This window comes from Narcine bancroftii, chromosome 4, assembly GCF_036971445.1.
Source record: "Narcine bancroftii isolate sNarBan1 chromosome 4, sNarBan1.hap1, whole genome shotgun sequence".
Lineage (NCBI taxonomy): Eukaryota > Metazoa > Chordata > Chondrichthyes > Torpediniformes > Narcinidae > Narcine > Narcine bancroftii.
This window is the reverse complement of record NC_091472.1, coordinates 101,783,018-101,806,323: the sequence shown is the minus strand read 5'-3', so window position 1 is coordinate 101,806,323 and position 23,306 is coordinate 101,783,018. Positions and strand designations below refer to the sequence as shown.

The 23,306-nt window shown below is 43.5% G+C and overlaps 1 protein-coding gene across 1 annotated transcript in view; it reads right to left on the bottom strand.

The window, feature by feature from the left end:
• Positions 1-23,306, bottom strand: part of LOC138762381 (metabotropic glutamate receptor 1-like) — a gene marked incomplete at its 5' end in the record, with an annotated part of 67,312 nt that overhangs the window by 8,071 nt on the left and 35,935 nt on the right. Inside the window, 4 exons of the mRNA XM_069936148.1 lie at positions 1,519-2,449; positions 5,292-5,418; positions 5,664-5,832; positions 16,114-16,360. Coding sequence (XP_069792249.1) covers positions 1,519-2,449; positions 5,292-5,418; positions 5,664-5,832; positions 16,114-16,360 — 1,474 coding nt within the window. The remainder of the gene's footprint in view (positions 1-1,518; positions 2,450-5,291; positions 5,419-5,663; positions 5,833-16,113; positions 16,361-23,306) is intronic.

Sequence of the window (23,306 nt, the reverse complement as noted above, 5' to 3'; positions counted from 1 at the left end):
CTCTGCAGATTCACAAATGAAGTATGGCTTCACTTGGAAGGACTGTTTAGGGCCCCAAATGGTACCTGCAGTCACATGAGTGGGTGCCAATGGGGTGATTGGTGGGAGGGGAGGAGTGGATGAAAAAGTCACGGAGGGAGCAGTTCCTACAAAAGGTGAAGAGAGGAGATGGGATTACATAGTAGGTGGCAGAAATGGTAGAGGATGATATGACCAAGGGTTATGTTCAATAGATTGTCAGAGATTTCGCGAGGACCTGACATCAGGGGCACATTTCTGGAGCAGCAGTTGGAATGTCGGTCTGTTTATTAAGGGACAGGTTTGGGTTCCACAACTAGACTGTGAGATTTAAATTCAAATAACAAAATAAAATCCAGAGTTTAATATGAAAATCTACCCTCAGGAGTATTAAACGAAGAGTACAGGATTGTCAAAAAAACTTCATCAGGTTTTTGAATACCCTTCAGAGAAAAAAAAACCTCTTAGCTGTTGACTCAAACTCAACATTGCACTTAAGTCTGAATTGCCTCAGTTTCAGAGACAGTTTGGGATTGAGAATAAATAAATGCTAGTTTTTCCAGTGGCATTTATATTTCATGAATAGCTATTAAAATTAACTGCAAGTTTTACATTCAGGGAGATCGTGCTATTATGATTGATGAAGCTTTCTGTTGCATGCTCTTGGTGTGGAGTCTGATCCATTGGGAATGTTTATTTCTGAAGTAAGAACATTCTTCCATCGGACAGAGAGCTATTGCTGAGGTTTCATGTTTTTAAAAACACATCAGGAGAAAGAGGAGGGATAAGAGGAGAAAATTCACACACACACACACACACACACACACACACACACACACACACACACACACACACACACACACACACACACACACACACACACACACACACACACACACACACACACACACAAATAGGCAATTGTATTAGAGATGGTCAGGAAAGTGATCTGTAACAGACAGGTTGCCACTGTGCTCCAGAGGGCAGTAGAGCCTGAGGAATCTCTGCTTCAAGGACAGTAGGATTAGGTTGCCAGACTATGCATATGAGCTGCTCTCCAAACAGCACTGAGCCATGTAGATTCCACTGCTGCAAGATGCCTCGACTAATTAAAATATGTACTTTTGGGCTGTGGCCACCACTTGCTGCATTGTTAGTCCAGGAACCAAATTAGTTCCCATCCCTGAAGCTCATTAATCAGTTTATATAAGTAACAGCAGGAGTCAGGCATCTGGATCGTCGATTCTGCTCCGCCATTCAGTAAGATCATGGCTGATTCAGCTCCACATTGAGTGTCATTTAGAGTGCCAATTGCCCACTTTACCACAGTGGAGCAACAATTCCCAGGATCTTGTCTTCTGTGTCACTAGCCCATTCCCTTACAGTTCCACCCCAGGTGGAGATCCCACTGTCTAATCAGTGAGAGGAATGGTGACAAGATGGAAATGAGGGAAAATCTCAGTGCAGGGCATAGAATGGTCCATGGCTGGAGCTTCTTACCTTGCATTGCTGGCAGTGGTTTTCTTCCTTTTGAACATGTCAAGCAGGCTGTTAGACCTGCAGGCAGCCTTCCCATCACCCACATGCATGCGCACCACATCAGAGGTGGTGAAGGCGCTGCGGACATTGCGCTCGGGCTTGGCGATGATGATGTAGATCTTCGGGGTGAACATGCAGCCCAGGGCCACAGTCACACTCAGGCTGACCGAGAAGCTGGTGGTAATTATCTTGTAGTTGCTGCCAAAGTAGATGGGGACAAAAGCCAGCCATATGATGCAGGTTGTGTACATGGTGAAGGCTATGTACTTGGCTTCATTGAAGTTAGCTGGGACATTCCTGGTCTTAAAGGCATAGTAGGTGCAGCTCATAATAAGGAGACTGTTGTAGCCCAGAGGAGCAACCACACCCACATTGCTGGTGTTGCAAATAAGGAAAACTTCGTTGATGCTTGGATAAGAGAGGACAGGGGTTGGGGGCTCCAGAACCAGCAGTGTGACGACAATTGTCAGCTGAACGCTGATCAACACAGAAGCGATCACGACCTGGGCCCAGGCGCTCATGAACCTAGGTTTCCGAGTACAGATCTTCTTCTTGCTTCCAGCCAGGATCCTGGCGATACGGTTGGTTTTGGTCACCAAGGCAGAGTAGCACATGGCAGCAGAGAGTCCTACCAGGACCCTCTGGAAGTAGCAGGAGGCCAGAGTCGGCTTCGCCAGCAAAGTGAAAGGACAGATGTAGCCCAGGAAGATGCCAGCCAGGATGATATAGCAGAGCTCCCGGCTGGAGGACTTGACCACCGGTGTGTCCTTGTATAGCACAAAGATGAGGGTAACAAACATGGTGGCAAGAATCCCTAGACAGGAGAAGACCACAGCGACAGCAGACTCCACATCACTCCAACTCAGGTGCCTCACAGCAATCCGTTTGCAATCTATTACAAAGAAGAAACAAAAGGTTAAAATAATATTAAAATTTGCTCATCTCTTCAAGAGATTTATTGTAAATGTTTAGTTCCAATATTCCAGTGAGGAACTTTGCTGCTTTATAAACACAAATGGATTTTACTTTACTTTTGTGCATATTTTCAACAGCTTATAATATCCAAGGCTTAAGTCTTTGATTTGAATGTAAAGCTGAGAAAATTGCCTCATTTCTAAAGGAACTAAAGGGTTATCAAACCAGGAAGAGAGGAACATGCACTCCCTGCACTCCCTCCCTAAGAGTGGGACTGGAATATAAAGCTCACAGTCACTTCCAATCCATGGAAAACCAATAATAAGATATGCAGAATGATCAATCAGTTAGCTTTATGTGTGTCGTCAGGACAATGCTTGAAGTTGTCATTAAGGAAGAAATAGCTATTTGTTCCATTAGGTAGATGCAGCATGGATTCAAAAAGGACAGGTCATGTTTGACAAATTTACTGGAATTCTTTGAGTATATAATAAGTGCAGTGGACAGAGAAGAATCTGCATTTCCAGAAGATACCGCACAAACGCCATATACAAGATATGAATGCCTGGAGGTGGGGGTCATGTATGGACAGAGGATTGGTTAACCAGTAGAAGGCAGAGAGTTGGGATGAGTGGGTGTTTCTCCAGTTGGCAATCAGTGATGAGCAGAATGGCACAGTTGTGCTGGACTCACAACTGTTCACAATTTAGAAGAGGGGTCCAAGTGTAGCATATCTAAGTTTTCTGATGACACTAAATTGAGTGGAAAAGTAAATTGTGAAGAAAGCAGAGCGTCGACAGAGAGTGTGGACTGCACATTTGGTTAGAGTAACACCTTTACAGCGCCAGCAATGGGAACCAGGGTTTGAAATCCCTTGCAGTCTGTAAGGGGTTTGTACGTTCTCTCTGTGTCTGCATGGGTTTTCCCCAGGGGCCCCAGTTTCCTCCCTCCATTCAAAACGTACTAGGGGTTGAAGGTTAATTGGGTGTAAATTGGGCGGCATAGACTCGTGGACCAAAATGGCCTGTTATCGTGCTGGATGTCTAAATTTAAATTTAGATATAGGTAGGTTGAATGCATGGGAGAAAACCTGGCAGACGGAGTGTAGTGCTATCAATTAGACCTGACAGACCAGAAGTCGAGATTAACAGGCTTTAATCACTATAAACATACAGACATATTTTACATGCTGTTGGCCCAATTCCAAGGCAGTACTGAGGGAGGAGATTGGGTGGTACCACCTTTATTAGGAAACCTGAGGGGGAGGAGTTACAGTTTCAGGGGCGGGCCATCCTGTACAATGCATGTATTACAGTGGTCCCACCACATGGAGTTCAATGTTGGTAAATGAGAGGATATCTATCCACTTTGGAGGCAAAATAGTTCAGATCAGGATTTAAATGGTGAAAGGTTGCAAAATGCTGTTGTGCAGAGAGATTTGGGAGAGCTTGTACACGACACATGCTGTCAGTGGAATGTTTTTCCTCCTGGCCACAGTGGTTACTGATTATTGGTACTGGGGTCTGTTTAGCCACCATTGAAGCAGTGTTACCAACAGGACCAATGTTGAGATAAGACTCACTGAGGCAAAGGAACATTCAGACAAATTTGGATTTTCACAAGACACAATGCTGAGTGCTATGGTAAGCCCCCCTCTGCCTGAGGGCAAATGTAAAAAGTCATGATTACAACACATGGAACGTCATCACAGTTATGTCTTTATATGTGAGTTATAGGGTCTGCCTGTCCCGCATCGGACTTGTCAGCCACAAACGATCCTGCAGCTGACGTGGACATTTACCCCCTCCATAAATCTTCGTCCGCGAAGCCAAGCCAAAGATAGTCACTCCTGACAGATGCAACAGGTGATCATGAATGTTGGTTTCATCTCTAGATGGATTCAATTTAAAAGCAGGGAGGATCTGCTATAACTGTACGGGGTACTGGTCATGCTCTACCTGCAATACTGTACAGTTTTGGTCTCTTTACTTTAGAAAAGAAATTGGCTTTGGTTATATGGTTATATAGAGGGGTATGGACCAGATGCTGGTCAGTGGGACTAGGAGTGTGGGGATTTGTTCCGCCATGGACTAGTAGGGCCAAACTGGCCTGTTCTGTGCTGCATATGGTTATAGGTGGTGCAGAGGAGATTCATCAGGTGGATTCCAGAGTTGAGGGGGTTAGATTAAGAGGAGAGATTGAGTTGCTTGGGACTAAGCTTGCTGGAATTCAGAAGAGCACGAGGAGATCTTATAGAAACACATGAATTTATGAAAGTGATCATTGAGACAGAGGCAGAAAAATTATTTTCACTGGCAAGTTAGGCTAGAACTTGGAAATGACCTCAAGATTGGGGGGCATTGATTTAGGCTTTATCCAGAGAGTAGCAAATCTGTGGAATTCTCTGCACTAGGAAGCAATAGAGGTTGCCTCATTAAATGTACTTAAGACACAGTTCGCTAGATTTTTGCATAGTGGAGAAATTAAGGGATCTGAGGAAAGGTAAGTGGGTGGATTTGAGTCCATGGCTAGATCAACCGTGATCTTATTGAATGGCTCCTGTCTCTTATGTTCTGATCAAATCTTGTCATGGATGACTGGGTGACATCTGAGAAAATTCTGATTTACCTTCCATATTCAAATTCACACTGCTGCCAAAACACAAATAGATTTTTTGCAATACCTACGTTGATTTGGGAATCAAATAATGGCCAGTACAACAAAAAGAGCTCTTCTCTTCAAAACAATGGCATGGGACCTTCCTAAGCCCTGGAGACATCCCACTGCAAGGACTCTGTCCCTACCTCACGAGTTGTTACCTGTGAGATCAGCGTTTGGCCACCAGCCCAGCTCACAGGCCCTGCATGTGAACTCGTCCAACATGTACTCATTCTCCTTGCAGGTTGTGCATATCCAGCAGCAGCTCACTTCTCCTTTCCGAATAACCTGGCCGAAAGGGGGGATAAAAAAAATCATGAGTATGCCTTGAATAGGACATTGAAAAGGTTGAAAATCACCCTGCAGACTGTGGGGAGAGAAAAGAAAGATTTACATTGTGCTCAAACACCAGAGAGCTAGGTCTTGTTTTCTCTGGATTCTTATTGAGTGGAAGGGAATCCAAATCCAATTGGAAACAGTGGCTGACACCAGCAAGTTGACAGACCTTCAAAAGGAAGCCAAGATGAACTCACCTTAATCTGCCCCTTGGTGCAAGGTTCACTACAGACCGAACGCACCATCTTGGTCAAGTTCATCTGAAGCTTGTTGTCATCTATATCCAGCAACCCTTCGTACCAAGTCCCTATGTTCACGTAGTCATACAGACCATTCTCTGTAATTTGAAGATTCATAATATCATACCTGGCAATTCAAAGGAGAAGTTTAACTGAGACCGGCACTCTTTGGTCTGGACTTTGTCAATGATCATAAAATGGGCAGAGACTTCTCTCAATGGGAGTGCAAAGCCCAAAGCTAGAGAGACTTCAGTTTATCATCAAATCTCCCACTGATGTTCTCATGGAAAAAAATTTCCCACTGAAAGAGCAAGATTATTGAATAAAGATGCACATAAAATCCAATGATCAGGTGTAGTGGGACTTCTGTGGCATTGGATGAGCCAATATTCCAGATGATAGGACGTTACTCCTAATAATACCCAAACATACTTTAATATTTCTTTTTTTTAACAGTGATAAATTTTCCAGTGAACTTGAAGGAAGTAGGACAGTACAAGAACACAACAGTTGAAAAACTGTCCTTGCTTCTGACCCTGGTGTGACCCCTAATCCCACCCTCACATACTCTGCACCCCCCAGATCCCAGTCCCAGCCACACACCCTATTTGCACCATGAACCCTCGGCTCAAACTCCAAACGAATGAAGGAGCCAGATGTCACACAACCAGGATTTCCAAACCAGTGGATGATGGATTATCGGAGTTTTAATGTACTTGTTCTTCAGTTAGGTGAGATGAGAGTTTATAGTCATACACACGAATAAAATGTACAAAAGCACTGAAATTCTTCTTCCTTGCTGCATCTGCACAAGTAAAATACACCAGTAAACAATAAGTATAAATTAAATTACCACATGAAAAAAAAAGATAATAAATACAAACAGATTGATAAATATTCATAGATGCAGTAAGTGTAAAAACACTGTGATATGGAGTAATTCTGGTTGGGCCAGCACTTAAACCTTAATTTACATCATTAAGTCATCTTTCTCAGTACATTAGGAGGCCAATCACTCTGCGTAAAGGTTTTGACACAGGTATCCAATTATTCCTATGTGTCCTTTTCCCATATCCGAACATTTTTCTTTTCAAGTATCCATATACAGGTAGTTCCCATCTTCAGTAATGGAAGCGTCAACTCAATAATCCTCAAAATGGCCAAGTGATTTGTAGTGATTGATTGGACCATGATATAAGAGAACGAGCACCCAAATTTGGCTCACATCACTGTTCAATAGCTGAACGGTTCTGTAGAGGGTAAATATCAAATGATGAGCACAGGGCAAAGATGCCAGCTTCACCCCCACATTCCCAGGTTGCACTGCCAACCAAATCATCCATGCACAGCATTTAGTGACTCACTGTTCTCTCTCCAGCAAGACGAGCAGACAATCAAAGCCAGTAGCAGGAAAGGACATGCAAGAGAATGAAGATACTGGCATCTGGAGTAAAACACAATCTGCTGAAGGATCTTAGAGTTGAGCAGCATCAGTGGGAGAAAAAGAAAGGTCAATGTTTCAGGCCAGAACCCTTCATCAAGACTCATTTCGATGAGTTTCTCTCACTCAGCACCTCTCTCCCCAACCCTTGATGAAGGGTCTGGACTGAAATATTGACCATCTTTTCCTCCCACTGATGCTGTTTGACCTGCTGAGTTCTTCCAGCAAATGGGGTTTATTCCAGAAGTAAGTAACCATTGGATACCAGTAGACCTGTTCTGTGTGATGTTGCATCGTCCCTACATATCTGCATGGTTTCATCTGCCTTGGGGACTGTTACCAATGGAGTTGTCATCTCCTTGTGTTCAAACATCACCAACACCCCATTCCATTCCACTTTATGCAACTCCTCCTTCACCTCCAGCCTAATAGCAGAAGGAGCTGGTCTCGGCTGAACATGAGCAGTGTTGCCTTGCTGATGAACAAGAATGTGGTTGTGTACAAATTGGTTACACTCGACAGGTCAATGAAGATATGCTTGCACTGAACTGAAAGTTCTTACATCTCTCAAATACTATATCACACCAATACTATGGATCACCAGCTGCAGTGTCCTCAGCCAGTCTTTCCCCATTAATCTCAGCTGTCTTGTGCTGTCTTGGCCATGAGCACTGGCACCACCATGGTCATGCACTGTACCTGTTGATGCATCATGTTTCCCCAAGACTCTCTGGAGAGCACTACAACTGGCATCAGGTGTCACGACCCATGTATGAGTCATCTACCCTGGGTCAATCACCACCTTCACTCTCTCCACAACCCTGCTGTCACTGAGCTGTGGAATTGTGTCCCTGTCAGTGAATATGTAATTCCGAGTACTCCCCAATGCAGATGTAGTAACCTGAGAGCGGAGGACCCCTCTATGGTCACTTTCCACAGTGACCATTCAGATTGTTCCTGCCTTTGAGATTTCCCACTGAAGGGGCTGATCTTACCAGCTTTTTTGCTTGATGTTCACACTTCAGAAAGACACCCTGAATTAAACAACCCCATGACCTTTCATGCTATTTCTGTCCAGGTGAGTACCTAACCTGCTCCCATGAGTGGCAGATCCATCACATCAGAATTCTCTTGTCAGAAAGTCCATCCAACAAGTAATCCCACAACCTCTGAAACAGCTCGGTCAATTGCATGTCTTTTCCAATCTTTACAACCTAACCACTCACCATCTCCCATTTCCTTTGATCTCTACTCACATCTGCCCAAGTTGCACCTCTTAAAAATCTCTGATAGCATTGAATTAAGCAGTTGCTTCAAGATTACAGGGTCATCTAGTTCATTATCTGCGACACTAGCCAGCTATTTGTCTACAGCCCTATGATCAGGACCAATACACAAGCTGCAGATGCTGAAATCTTGAAGAAACAAAGAAATGCTGGGGAGGTTCAGCAGGTCTGCAAACATCCTTGGAGAGTAATGGTCAGTCCAAACTTTCTGGCTGAAAGCCTTTCGTGAGATAGTGTCACCTTCCTCTTTTCAAATTCCTTTGTGATGTGTCATATTCAGAACCAGGATATTCACAGCAGGAATAGTTCCATACATTTCTTGCACAGGGCAATGGATGAACTTGCTTGTATTTCTTGAGCTCCCCAATATATCCAAGACTGTAGTGGGCCGCCGAATGCGCTACACCCAAAGCGGCAACCTGACACTGAGAGCCCGCGGCCTACACAGCCAGCCGAGACGGGTTACGCACTTCGAAGTCGGCGCTCGACTCAGCAGCATGTGGCTGCAGCGCCCCACTCCGAGGGGCTGGCCAGCAGCAGCCAATTGGGTGGAGCTAGGGAAACAGCCACACCCGGGGATGAGAAGGGCTCACTGATTGGCCACACCCCGGGTAGCACTAAACGATCAATTCCATGAAGCAGATTGTACCGCCACCAGTCAGGTGGCTTGATGATGTCAGAGATGGGCTTCTGAGTCCTTTATAAGCAGAGCTGCCAGCATGATAAACCAGTGTTGAATTCACTCCCTTTGTGTGTGTCTCTTCTTTGAGCGTAACCTCTCCAGCAGTAGCAGCCACTACAAGACCTCTCTTACCTGCAGTTATCACTGATCCATGCTCTGATTACCTTACATAGGGTCATGAACTTCCTACATCCCAAAATTGGCACCGATATGTCTATGGGTTTATGTTGTATGTTTCGGTGATGAGAGGTGGAGTTCTCAACAGTACATCCTTTAATGAAGGAAATAAATTTTAATTAAACTGCGGTACCTGATTAACCATATAGTACATTCAGTACATAAAGGTTTCCTTACCCCTACTTACAGTACAAACACTCTCATCTCACAGAAGCTTCAAGCCTTGTTAGAACATAACAGCACAGTACAGGCCTTCGGCCTATGATGTTGAGCTGAGATAGAAACATACTTAACAAACTAAACCTTCTCCACCTTAAACCTATAACCCTTTATTTGCCTTGTATCCATGTTCTTCTTCAAGAGTCTGTTAAATGTCCCTAGTGTACTAGCCTCCACCACTACCCCTGGCAATGCAATCCAAGCGCCCACTATTCTCGGTATAAAAAACTTACCTTGGACGCTTTCTCTTGTGCAGATATCCTCTGGTGTTTATTTGCTACTCTTCCCCAAGGAAAAATTGTTTTCTGTCCACTTGGTCTATGCCTCTTATAATCTTGTTGACCTTTATTAAGCAATCTATCATCCTTTTTGGCTCCTAAGAGAAAAACCTTAGCTCTGTTAACCTTGCCTCAAGAAAAGTTCTCCAATCCAGGCATCAAAAATCTCCTCTGCGCCCTCTCCATAACTTCCATATCCTTCCTGTAATGAGGTGACCAGAATGGAACACAATATTCCAAGTGTGGTCTAATCAGGATTTTATAGAACTGCAACATTACCTCATGACTCTTGAACTCAATCCCCTGACTATGAAGGCCATACCATCAGCCTTCTTAACTACCCTATCAACCTGAGCGACAACCTAGAGAGATCTATGAATTTGGACCTCAAGGTCCCTCTTCTCTTCCATACTGTTAAGAATCCTGACACTCTGCCTTCAAGTTTGACCTTCCAAAACGCCTCACTTCATGTTTATTGGATTTTCAGTGAATGGTTAGGTTAAGTGGTATCAAAGGAAAATTATTTATTGAGGACTGAACAAGCTCTATTTCTGAAAAGAAGCAAAATAGAAAAATACCTTGATGGGAGGAAAAAAAAACCTTTGGACAGGGTAAAGTTTGGCTGTATAGCTGCTGGCCACCTGCATTTTTTTTGAAGCTCAGTCCAACTGAAAGCAGACTTGCTGGATGCATCTCAGAGTGATGTCAGAGCTGTTCCCCTCATGATCGCAAGAAGCTACAGAAAGTAATGACGGCAGCTTAGAACATAACTGAGCACCCCCTCCCCTTTCATGGACCATCTACATCGACCATAATCCAGGAAAGGCAACCAACAATCTGAAGGACCCATCACACCCCAGACATACTCTCTTCTCCCTCCTCCCACCAGGGAGAAGGCTCAGGAACATGAAAGTGCATACCAACAGGCTTAAAGACAGTTTATTTTTGCCCCACAGCCATCAAGCTCAGAATGAGTCCCATTACAGTGCCGTCATGCTGCTCGTGCTTGGTGCTAATTGGAGGTAAACAAGAAAATGCAGACGCTCGGGTCTGGTGCAGTGCACAAAAGTGCTGGAGAAACTCAGCAGGTCACACAGCATCCATAGGAAGTAAAAGACAGTCGATGCTTTGGGCCTGAGCCCTCCATCAGGAATGTTGAAAATCAGGCAGACTCGTGAATAAAAAGATAGGGAAATGGGAGGAGCAATGGCTAACTCCTGGACACAGGTGGGAGGATAGAAAAGAAAGAAGCTGAGAGGTGATGGAGAAGATGGCAGAGGGCTAAGAAGGGTCACTGTGACAGGAGAAAGAAGGGAAGAGGATCGGAAGCTGGAGGATAGGAGGCAGAGGGTTGAGGGAAAGAGGGAGGCCAGGGAAGGCAGTTAAAGGGTATTGGAGAAGTCGATGATGATGTTGTCAGGTTGGAGACTGCCGAGACAGAATGCAAGATGTTGATCCTCCAATTTGTGAGTGGCCTAAACCTGGCTGTACACAAAACCGTGGCAGTGTGGCATTGGGATCTGAAATTAGAATGGTTGACCTTTCTTATCATTACGACTCTATAAATTTTGAAAGTCAGAGTTAACCTGTTACACTGCTCTCAGAAGTACCTTTCTCACGGTGCCAAGTATGATCTGAAACTAAAATTAACCAATGGCTGCTGAATCCGCATCTGTACCTTTGTTGGATCCAGGTTTAACCAATTCATTTTATTTGGACAAGCTTTTTTTCATGCGGAGTCCCATTCACTCAACACGAATGTCACTGTGGATCGACACTGGCTTGTTGTCTAGTATGGCCTCATTTTAAAATTCTCATCCTCAAATCCCTCCATGGCCTCTTTCTTCTTGGCCTCTTTCTTCCTGTCTCTGCTCTCCTCCAACTCTGCACCCTTCCAATAATTTTGAATTCTTTGAGTCTCCTGTGCATCTTGCAGCTGTGAAACATCCTCCTTTGGACACTATGGGACGTGCTGAATTTCTCCAACAATCACATCATCTGCAGACTTTCTTGTTTCACTCTGGATTTCTTATTGCCATATCACTGGGGACCATGCCTTCATTTGGTTAATCCATTAGATCCACTATTCCATTCCCTAAACATTCCATCTTGCATCAATAGATGTCTGAAAGCCTCTCTGATTGCTTTTGGTTTCTGGTCATTGGCCCTAATGTTTCCTGATGTGGCTCAGTGCAAACTTGTATCTGTTGCCATTCTGAGGGTTATTCAAATGTAAATTATCATTGTGTTTGCAGCAATATCTGCTTCTACTTGCTATTTCACAAAGACACCGCAGTGAACTGGAATTCACTGTCTGTGTGTTGTTCAGATGACTGGTCCTTCCTCACCTACCCCAATATAAACCCTGGTTTTCCCACCTGACCTCAGATTCACCTGAGGACTATTGTATCTACCGGCCTTTGATTGTAAGCTATTAAAAGCACGTTTGTGCTCCTCTCGAGTCGCTGAGTGCAATCAGCCGCGTTTCAGACACCACGTATGTGTGAGTGAAACTCTTTTTCTGGGTGATAATTGGATCAGAGAAGTGAGAAGAGGTAAAATGTGTGGCTACATCTGGATTGAATCTGAACTGATAATTAGAATGGATGTTCAATTCCCATGATGAATAACTGAAATAAAGTGCTAGGAGGCATAATTTCTCCTCATGAACAAATGTAACAAAGTTTCTCTCCACCCTGTCAAGATCAAATTAAATAAATTTCCTTTATTGTCATGTAATAGTTCAGAACATGTAATATTACATGAAATAGCCTTCTGGCTGCTATAAGACAGTTGCCATTAGTGTTGCTCAGCGCTCCTTACAGTAAGCAAAGGAGAGTCTCCTCAGAGTCACTGAGTGTCCTTGGATTCACCTCCAGTGCTCCCACAGCCTCTGCAGCCGCACAGACTTCTCTTTGATTCCTCAGTAACCCGAGCCCCAGATCCAAACCTCCAACATAATCAGGAAGCCTTCTGAGCCCAAGGCCCTTCAAGAGCCATGCTTGCCCTCAGCACTCTCTTGAATCTCAGATTCAATACCTGGTTGCCATGAGCCTGTCTCTAGCAGCCCGTGTGGGTCCCCCAACGACATGTCGCCTGCAGGTCAGAACCCTTCAACAACCTTCACTATCCAGTGGGGTCATCTACTCTGCTTCTCCTCCTCAACTGGGGGTGTTTTCCCCATTTCTGGTGCCCTTCACTTGTCTGCTGCTCCCTGGAGTGTACAACATCTCGTGGCCGCTGCCAAACACAAATGTATCTTGAAACATCATTAATGTGCTCTGTGAAGTCTGAGGAAGCTGTGTGCATTTGGGTCCACTTTGAATTGCACTTTCTCAGTATGATGGCAACCGTCTTGCGAGGCTGGCTGGCTGCTAGGTAAAAGCAAGGGCACTGGCCAATTGCAAGAGGTGGGTTTCTGATTTTGATACTCGATATACTGCCTTTCCCCTCCTGGGTGCCTTGTCAGCATCTAAGTCACTTCTACGAGCCTTTAAACAACAATATTCACTGTTCTGGCTATAGAGCAGGGTGGAACTCCACATCTCTGCAGCACTTAGACCTCAGGTAACCAGTAAACAAAGCTGAAACATGAGCCATGAGACCCTCCATTATGACCAGCTGCAAACATGTCATTGCAGATTATACCACTTCCATGCTGGATGATCCTTGCTTGAAGTTCTTTTCCCCCTTCTTGGTTTCACAAGCAGACTCCATCTCTCCATTAAGCTGTTCTGCTGGCTTGAGCTGCTGAGCTAACTAGTGATGTGGCTAGTTCTATGTCCTAATCAGTATAGTTGGTGGGATATGACATTTGAAGGTTTATTCACTGACCTCATTCCTCTAACACTGTACCCAGGATCCAGGGCATTAGTTCCAACATTAAACTCGAAAGCTTTCACCTCCTGACTGTGCTCATGTGTGTGGAAGAGCAACAAATCTCCCCCGGGCAGGACTCTCCTCTCTCTACAACCTACACTGCTGTGACTCAATGTGGCATTGGAAGTCCAGCACTTCACAAGTTATGAGTGAAGGGCATATTTGAAATAAAAATGAGGTAAGCCAATGAGCAGTGGTGTTTAACCCTGGGTACATGAACCAAAAGCTTTGGGTGCTGCCAATAGCTGTCAAAGATGGTTCAGTCATGCATATGTTGATAGCTTTCACATTTCTTCAATTCAGTTCTCATTAGATCCAAAGTTCTATGTTCCTCCCAACTCATGTCTCCAATTATTTGTGCCCCAAATCCCGAAGATAATGTGCTGTTGAGTGATGATGCAGGTGGCAGAGTTTGGGAGGAACCAGAGTTATTGAGCTGGAAGTTGGTGGGGGGGGGGGGCGTTGGTCAGAGTACAATAGGGAACAATGTAATCAGAAGAGAAGTTAAGCGTTGGTCAGAGTACAATAGGGAACAATGTAATCAGAAGAGAAGTTAAGCGTGGATGAGTTCTCCAGTAGTGGAGAAGTTGTGTTACAGAAAGGAAGATCTTTGAAAGAATTGTTGGAACATAAAGAGTGCAACTGCTGGAATCTGGAGCAAAAAAAATTGCTGGAAAACTCAGCTCGTCCACCAGCCTCTGTGGGAGACTTGATTTGATTCAGACATACAGCATAGTAACAAGCCCTTCCAGCCCATGAGCCCATGCCACCCAAACACCCCAATGAACCGACAATGCCAGTAGCCAGAGGAAAGCCACTAGACACAGCGAAAATGTACAAGCTCCTTACAACAGCCCTGGATTCGAACCCGGGTCACTGGCACTGTAATAGCATTGCACTAACTGTTATGCTAACCATGCCAGGTTTCAGGTACGAACCCTTCATCAATTCTGAGAATGCAGAATGAACATAACCATCTGGGAAGGATTTGACAGAGGCTAGTAAGGGGTTAGTGAATGAGGGAAGGTGAAGGATGATGGACAGATTAGGAGATGGTGGGAATTGATTGGAAGGTGCCAGTCAAAGGGAGTCAGGTGAAGAAAGATAAGTCAGGATGCAGTTGGAAATGGCTTGCAGGAATGATAAAAATATAACCCCAAAACCAACTGCTGGATCACCAATCCTTGTGTTCACTGAACTATATCTACAAATCTGGTATTTATGCCAAATCAAAATGTCTAAAATGATATGTGTCACAAAAACACTCCCTCTAGTGCTTCCCAAATCAACACTTCCAATTAATAATTCAAAATAAATCCCCCAATAATGAGTCCAAATTAAACACCTCAGATGATACATTGGAAATAACACACCCACCACAAACAATACATCCCACATAAACATCCACAGGCAATATATTTAAAATAAACTAATCTCCAGAAAACTTCTCTAATAAATAGTGCAAACTAAAATGTTCCAAATCTAAAACAATAAAATGAAGAAAAAACACATACATCTACCCCAATCACAAATAAAAATAAATTTCAATTAAATGCATCCAAATTCATGCCCCACCACCAAATTGGGTTCATATTTATTTATCTATACTGAGGTAATTTAATATATAATCTTGCTGGTAGTTTGGCTGCAACAAGCAATAATTGTGGTGTATCTGTACATTGTCCTCAAGCACATGACGATAGACCCATTGTCAAAATACAATTTGCAAATAGTGATCTCACAACATAGTGAAAAGGCAGAGGGGTTGTTATGTTCTGTATGTGTCTGGTGATGAAATTGTGGAGCAGCAATTTTCTTGCACTCCTTCCAGCCTCGTGCACAATGTTTGGTGATGATATTGCAGGTTCCTTTGCACTGGAGAAACCAAACGCAGATCAGGTAATCACTGATCAACAAGCAAGCAAGGACTTCGATTTGAAGTGACTGTCAAAAGAGCCAGTAGGGACATGAGCAAAATCTTTTCTACACAGGAAGTCGTCGTGTTCTTGGATTCAGAGTCTGAAAGGCTGGCTGAAACATATTCAATCATTGCTTTCAACATTGAACCTGGATTAATACTTGAAGACAACCTCATACAGGTCTAGTGAGAAAGGGCAAAGGTTGGAAGCAGCTGGATTGATCAGGCAGAATGAACTGAAAGGTGTTTACGCAAGCTCTAACCAGTCCCCAAACGCTCTCAAATAATACATTTCAAACACAATCCTCCCAGTAAATACTGTGGAGTAATATGTTCCAAATAAACATCCCAAATAAATCTTCTAAATGATACTTTCTTTGCATCCAGAAATAATGCATCTCAAAAGAGGAATTCATGGCCATTAAACAATTCATTCAAATAAAACCAAATGAGCAACACCGAAATTGCACACCTAATAAACACTTCAAATCAACGAAGCCAAGTCACTTGCTGAAAATGGATATTTACCTTGCTGGAGAATCTCCGTTTTCATCAAACCACACTTCCTCACCGGAAACTCCAATGAACGATGCCTTTATGATAAACTGCAGTAATTTACTGCCATCAACAGGCTGCATTGCATCACATAATCCTACGTGGCCTGGACAGAGAGCTTTGTGCATGTCATGCAATCCGTGAGCCATCGCATAAATGGCATTAATGATGAAACCCATCTTGGTGTCTTGCACATAATTTTCTGCAAGACTTTCATTCCCTGGGGAAGAGAAAAAGGTTTTCAACAGTGAGACTCATTGGAACTGCATTCAACGAGTGCTATTTTTATTGACACACCCGTCAGAATAAAAGAGAAGACAAGGTAAATTTGAAGTGAGTGATTTAGGGATGCCAAGTTTGTCATTGGCAATTTTGTTGATGGATTCCATCTGCCTTATTCTGATCTGAGACAATGATTGATCGTTATTTCTTCACAATACATCCTTTCATGTTTTGTAATGACAAGTCTGTCCTATTAGTATTCATGTACTCCTTTTTTTTAATGGAGATAAGAGATTGACTGCATGGAGTAGACCGAATACACAACCGAGCAAGATGTTGGATGGAGTATCATGCACAACATATTTGATCTATATCATAATGCGGCAGGATATGGTTTCCTGCATTAACCTCAGAAAAATTCTCTTGGATGAGGAAGGCAATTTAATTTTGGCCTTGTTTCAACCTAATGTTTTACAGGCTGACTTGAGGAAGATAAGAAAAAATACACGAAAGCACCTGCAAGATTACAATACCTCATGCATTCAATCAGCATTTTACTACTGTGATGCCTAAGTCATGCAATCATGGTGTATATTGTGAACTATTGCCAAACTATTGTCCACTGGGGTGGTGCAGTGATAGTCAGCAGAGCTGCTGTCCTGCAGCACTGGAGACCTGGGTTCAATCCTGTGTGGAGTTTCCATGTCCTCCCTGTGATACCACAGATTTCCTCCAGGAACTTCTGTTTCCTCCCACATCTCAAGGAGGTGCAGAGTGATATGTTAATTGTCCATTCTAAATTTCAGCCAGAGTGTTGGCAAGTAATTGGACCTGGGGAGAATTGATGAGAACATGGGGAGAATAGAAAAAATGGGATTAATGTTGGAGTCAAGTAAATTGGCGGTTGATGATCAGCGTGGACAGATGGTTTCTACACTGCTGCTCTCCATGACTGTAACCATTCTTTAAGACTTTCCAATGTAAAACCATAATTTTTCAAATTGGCATTTGCTCCTTTGATTTTGTGTATACTCAGGTTCAAAAATACAGTTAAATCCTCATTCCAAATCAGAATCCATGAATATAAGGTAGATACAAATAACAATATAAACATATCCGAATGAAGAATACAGGAGCAACTTATTTACCCAAAGAATGATTATAATATGGAACTTGCTACTACAAAGCACAATTGAGCCAAAAAAAGGGAAGTTTGAGGAAGAATAGAATTGGATGCCAATGGGGTGAGACAAAGTGGAAGAAGGGTGAGATTGGAGGGTAAGGTCTGCATTGGTATTAATCATTGGATCCTGAACAAACTGTTGGTGTTGCACATAATTCTACATGGCCACATTGTTGTGCTGGAGCATGTCAAGGTTAAGAAAGAGGAAGTGTTGGATAGTCCTAAAAATATTTGGATAGCTAATTCCTCAGGTCTGGATGGGATATGTCCCATGTTACTACAGGAAGAGAAGGAAGAGTTTTCTGGGGCATTGGCAAGGAGAGGTGCCAGAGGATGAGAGAAAGGCAAATGTAGTTCCCTGTTTAAAAAATATGAGAGGGTGAATCCTGGGAATTATAAACTAGTGATTCTTACGTCAGCGGTGAGCAAACGATTGAGGGTTCTTAGGGGCAGGATTTATGAGCATTTGGAAAGCATAATCTTCTTGTGGATCGTATGGCTTTGTGAGGGGCAGGTCATGTCTCACGAGCCGAAATGAGTTTTTTGAGGAGATGAGAAAAGAAATTGATGAAGGTAGGGCAGAAGATGTAGTGTTTATGGATTTTGTAAGGAATTTGACAAGGTTCCCTATGGAAGGCTCATTCAGAAAGTCATGAGGCATGGGATCCATTAAACCTTAGCTTCTTGGATTCAGAATGAGCTTGTCTGCAGAAAACAGAGTATTATGAGATGGAATGTATTCTGCCTGGAGGTCGGTGACTAGTGACGTTCCTCAGGGATCTATCCTGGGACCCCTGCTCTTCATGATTTTCATAAATTACTTGGATGAAGAAGTGGAGGGGTGGGTGAATAAGTTTTCAGATGGCACAAAGCTTGAAGATGTGGAGAATGCAGAGGTTGTCGTTGGTTACAAAAGGATGTAGACAGGATGCAAGGTGGGTGGAGAAGTGGCAGATGGAGTTCAATCCAGATAAGTGTGAAGTGATGCACTGTGGAAGGTTGAACTTGAAGGAGGAGAATGTGGTTAATGACAGGATTCTCATCAGTGTGGATGAACAGAGGGATCTTGGGATCTAAGTCCACTGCTCCCTCATGGTTGCTGTGCAAGTTGATAGGGTGGTTAAGAAAACATCTTACATGCTGGCTTTCATTCATCGATAGATTGAGTTCAAGAGCCAGGGGGTAATGTTGCAGTCCCATAAATTCTGATTAGACCACATCGAGAATTGGGTTTAAAAAAATGGCATCGCTGCTGGAGATGCTGTAACTGGTGGTGCGGACATAGGGAGAGCGGGAAGCAGAACCACAGCACTCCTCTGCAGGATCCATCATCCAGTCCAACTTCTGACAGCCCCGGATAGGCTTTACATGGCCTGTTGAAGGAGCTGATGGTTTATTTTAAAATCCTGTGAGCATCGGGTCTGGATGCAAGATGGTGGCACCTGTGATGTCAGAGGCCCAAAAGGGTTGCATACTCTAGGGGAAGCAGAGGACTGGTGCAGGGCAGCAGAAAGTGGGGAGAACATCTCCTGTTTGAGAAGGAGAAGCAGAGATGACCCTATGGGACCAGTGTGGGGCTCTGCAACTGAAAACATCGGTGACTTTGAGATGAAGGACCCATGCAGGCTGCTGAAGACTTGAGGTCAAAAGGACTCACCCCACGCTGAGAATTGCTGGAGACTGGCTCAAGACTGGCTGAAGGGGTACCAGGTATCAGAACTTGAATGTGAGAGCGTGCTGAGGGCAGGAGGAGTTCACAAGGGGCCTCAGGCGCTGAAGGCTTCCTGATCATGCTGGAGGTTTGGATCTGGAGCTTGGTTTGCCGATGGTTTGGATTGGTCTGTGTAGTTGCAGAGGCTACAGGAGTGCTGGAGGCGAATCCATGGACATGCCGTGATTCTAAAGGAATTCTCTTTCTCTGACTGTAAAGGCCGCTAGGTAATTTCTGCTGATAGTAACTCTTTGTCTGCCTTACAACAGACGAAAATGTAATTACATCTGTTTTATTAGATGACAATAAAAAAATCTTGATTCTTCAATCATTACAGAGAGGATGTAGAAGCTTTAGAGAGGGTGCAGAAGAGATTTACCAGGATGTTGTCTGGATTGGAGAACATGCCTTATGAAGCAGGATTAACTGAGCTAAGGCTTTTCTCTTTGGAGCGACAAAGGATGTGAGGGGATTTAACAGAAGGCATAAATGGAGTTGACAGCCAGCAGCTTTTTTTTTACTGGTGAGACAACAGCAAATACCCTCTAACCTCTTTTCAAGTTGAGTAGAGGAATGTTTTGGGGAAATATCAGAATGACAATGAAAATAAATCACTTCCACAGCTGGTGAGTGCTGTGATTCATCATGTTGTGATTTCTGATGACTCTAATCTCCCCTTTCTCTTGGAGCTGGCTTTCCCACTGCAACCTCTGCATAATTGTGTCATTCTTCATTTTGAGTTCACTTGACATCAATTTAATAGAAGTGGGAAATGAGGAGAACTGGTAATTATCAGATGGCACATTGGCCCATGGATGTCCGTGATAGTGACTGCACAGCAGATTTGTGTCTTTGTACTGGTGGATGTGTGTTGTATTGAGATATCAGGGTGTTAACCTTCCACATTCAGTGCTACCAGTCAACTCATTGCTGGCTGACATGCAAATTAACCCAAACCTGTCCCCTTTTAATTCTGCATCTTTTAAATGTTCAATATGAATCTATTGTGGTAAACCATTGTTGCACCATGATTGGGTGGTGCCAGCTGGACACCCCTCCCGAGACTGATCCTCCCCATAGCCCCTTGCATGTTCCTCTTTCTCTTTGCTTTGATCAGTCAATGAGATTGATGGTAGTTCCCGTCTTTAATTAATAATAAAAGCTGGATAGTCAGCCTTTTGTGATTCTTGATGGTACATTATCTATCATCATTAACTCTGAAAATTTCAGCAGATCTAGAGCACTTTGAGGTCAAAGCCTCAGGTCACAAGCCATTCTCTGGCATGGAGGTACAAGAGAATACAGATGCTGGAACCTGGAGTGAGAAACAAACTGCTAGAAGAACTGAATGGGTCAAGCAGTGTCAGTGGAGGCATAGAAATGATCCTGATCCAGAGTCCCAATCTGGACAAGATGCTACTGCAAGCTTCTAATCCAGAACGAGTCTAGATTCAGGGTCCCAACTGTGCCTAAACAGATGTTGCTTGAGCCACTGAGCTCCTCCAGCAAGTTGTTTTATGTGCTCCATTTTCTGGCATGACTCTCTTTGTTTAATAGGACAGGAAAGTTTAGATGCTGGGTGATGAAGGCATACCAACACACAACCTTCTCTGTGAAGAAGGGGAGCACGGTTAGCTTAGCAGTTGGCTCAATGCTATTACTGTGACAGCAATCCGAGCTCGAATCCACTGCTGTCTGTACAGAGTTTGTATGTTCTCCCCCTGACTGCGTGGGTTTCCCGCAGGTGCTCCAGTTTCCTCCCATGTTCCAAAGATGTTTGGGTTTTGTTAATTGGTCACATGGATGCATTCGGGAGATGGAGGCTCAGGAAAGGCCGGTTATTGTACTATATCTTTAAAAATTTTTAAACTATTCAGTGATTCCTATTTTCTCTTTGGAAGGCCTTGTCTCTAATTTGAAGATTGTCCCTCTGGCTCTGCATGTCTGTACCTGTGAAAAACTTTGTGTCCTTCCTAAAAAAAAACACTTTAACTTTTGACCATCTTCCAATGACAAAAGATATAAAAACAAATGAGTGCAAGAAATTGATAAAATTGCTTTTCTGTAGCCTATAATATTTAGCCTAAATTCAGTATGATATCTGTGGTGGCTGTCCTGGATCAGGATTGGAATGCTTATTCAAAATTTGTAAAATATTCCTTCAAAAGAGAAAATGGAGTAAGCTCTCTAATTCCACCAGAAATTTCACATGAAGTGTCCAAGGTAAGGGTTGCAAAGATACTGGAAAGCCATCAGGGCAGAGAGGAGACAGTACTGTCAGATGTAAACATCGCCCCAGTGCAATATCTCATTGCACCCCATCCATCGCCATCAGCCAACACCAGAAACAAGAGAGACTGCAGATGCTGGAATCCAGAGCAAAAAAAAAACCCAAATTACTGGAGAAACCCAACATCTGTGGAGGAAAATGGAGAGTTAATGTTTCAGGTTGAAACCTGCTTCTGGAAGCAGGATCCCAACCTGAAACATTATATGTCCATTTTTCCTTCGTGGATTCTGCCACACCCACTGAGTTCCAGAAAATGACTATCTGGCCATCTTTTTATTTTCTGACAATGAATTTGTCATCACTGGTTGCCCTATGTTCAAAAAATTTCTTACCTCTATATATCTTTGGATTAATCCTTGCAGCAATTAGTCAGTAATGACATCTCGGAAACTAACAATCCTTCTGGGAATCTGAAACTGTTCTCACCACTGAAAAGGTTTCCTCTTTTAGAAAGCACAATGTGAGGCCTCTTCTGTGAATCTGCCTTGAGGTCAAGAAAATGTCACTTCTCATTTTCCTTGCTTGGGTAGCTATTATTTTATCCTGATATCCAGGCACAGTCTATGAGCAAAGCATTATCTTATTTGTCATCTTACTGTACTTCAAAAAGTAATATCGTCTTATACTTATACAGCAATGGGGGTTTGGGAGATAGTCTGGGAGAGTGACTGCTATTCATTTTGTTGATAGTATCCTGTGTACTAGTGGGGGTGGGGGTGGATTACTGTATTGCTGTGAGAGCCTGTGAGCCTTTCACACTCTGGACCTCAGGCCCAGTAGCTGCTCTTGGATTTTTTTGGGGTGTTCTTCATGCTGCAATGGAAACTGAGGCACTGGCCATACACGTCATGCTGTTGCCCAGATGAAGAGAGATCTCCATGACTTTTAGGCTGGAAAACTGAAGGGCCAAATCTTGCACAGAAGCCATTGTGAGATTATTAATGAAGGAATAGGCAACGTGGTTCTTGGGACTACTCCATTTGATGACATCAAGACTTATCTCATTATTACCTCTGCCTGTGTAACCTGTAGCCCTATTGCTCATTGAGAATCTATCTTGCTCTGATTTAAAAATATCCAGACTCTGTTTCCACTGCCCATTGAGGAAGAGAGTTCCAAAGACTCATGACCTTCTGGAAGAAATAATTTCACCTAATACTTAAAATATAATGTTCAGGTTCTCCCACTAGAGGAGGCATCACCTTCTGGATCTAAGGCACTTTGAGCAATTAACACTCTACTTCCCCTCACTTCTTGATGCTGCACACAAGCTCTTTTGCAAGAACCGAGCATCTCATCAACATTCTCCTGCACACTTCATCAAAATCCCATGCAGCAGCTTTCTTGTGAAGACTTGCCCACTGGTGAACTAGCACCTAAAGTACCCTATTTGTCCAAGTTCTCAACCACTCAAATCCATGCAACTTGCCACATCCTGTCTCCTAACCAAATCTGAAATGACCCACCATGATGGTGGCTCAGTTGATGGATGCTAATGGTCTTCTTCCAAAAGATAAAGAACAAGAAGCTGTCATTGTGAACAAGGCCTTTTCACCACTTGTTCAGAGGTTGGCAGGATATTGCAGTGGAAGTTGCTTTGGAATTGGGTATGTTTGAGGGAGTTGAATGTTTGGTGACATGGTTCGAGGGGATTGACTCAAAGCACCTCCAGTCTCTGGCTCTGTTCCCTTTGGAGAATGTGCCCAGAGATCCTCACAATCCTAATAATGCAGCACGTGTGCATCACCTCTTCCACCAAG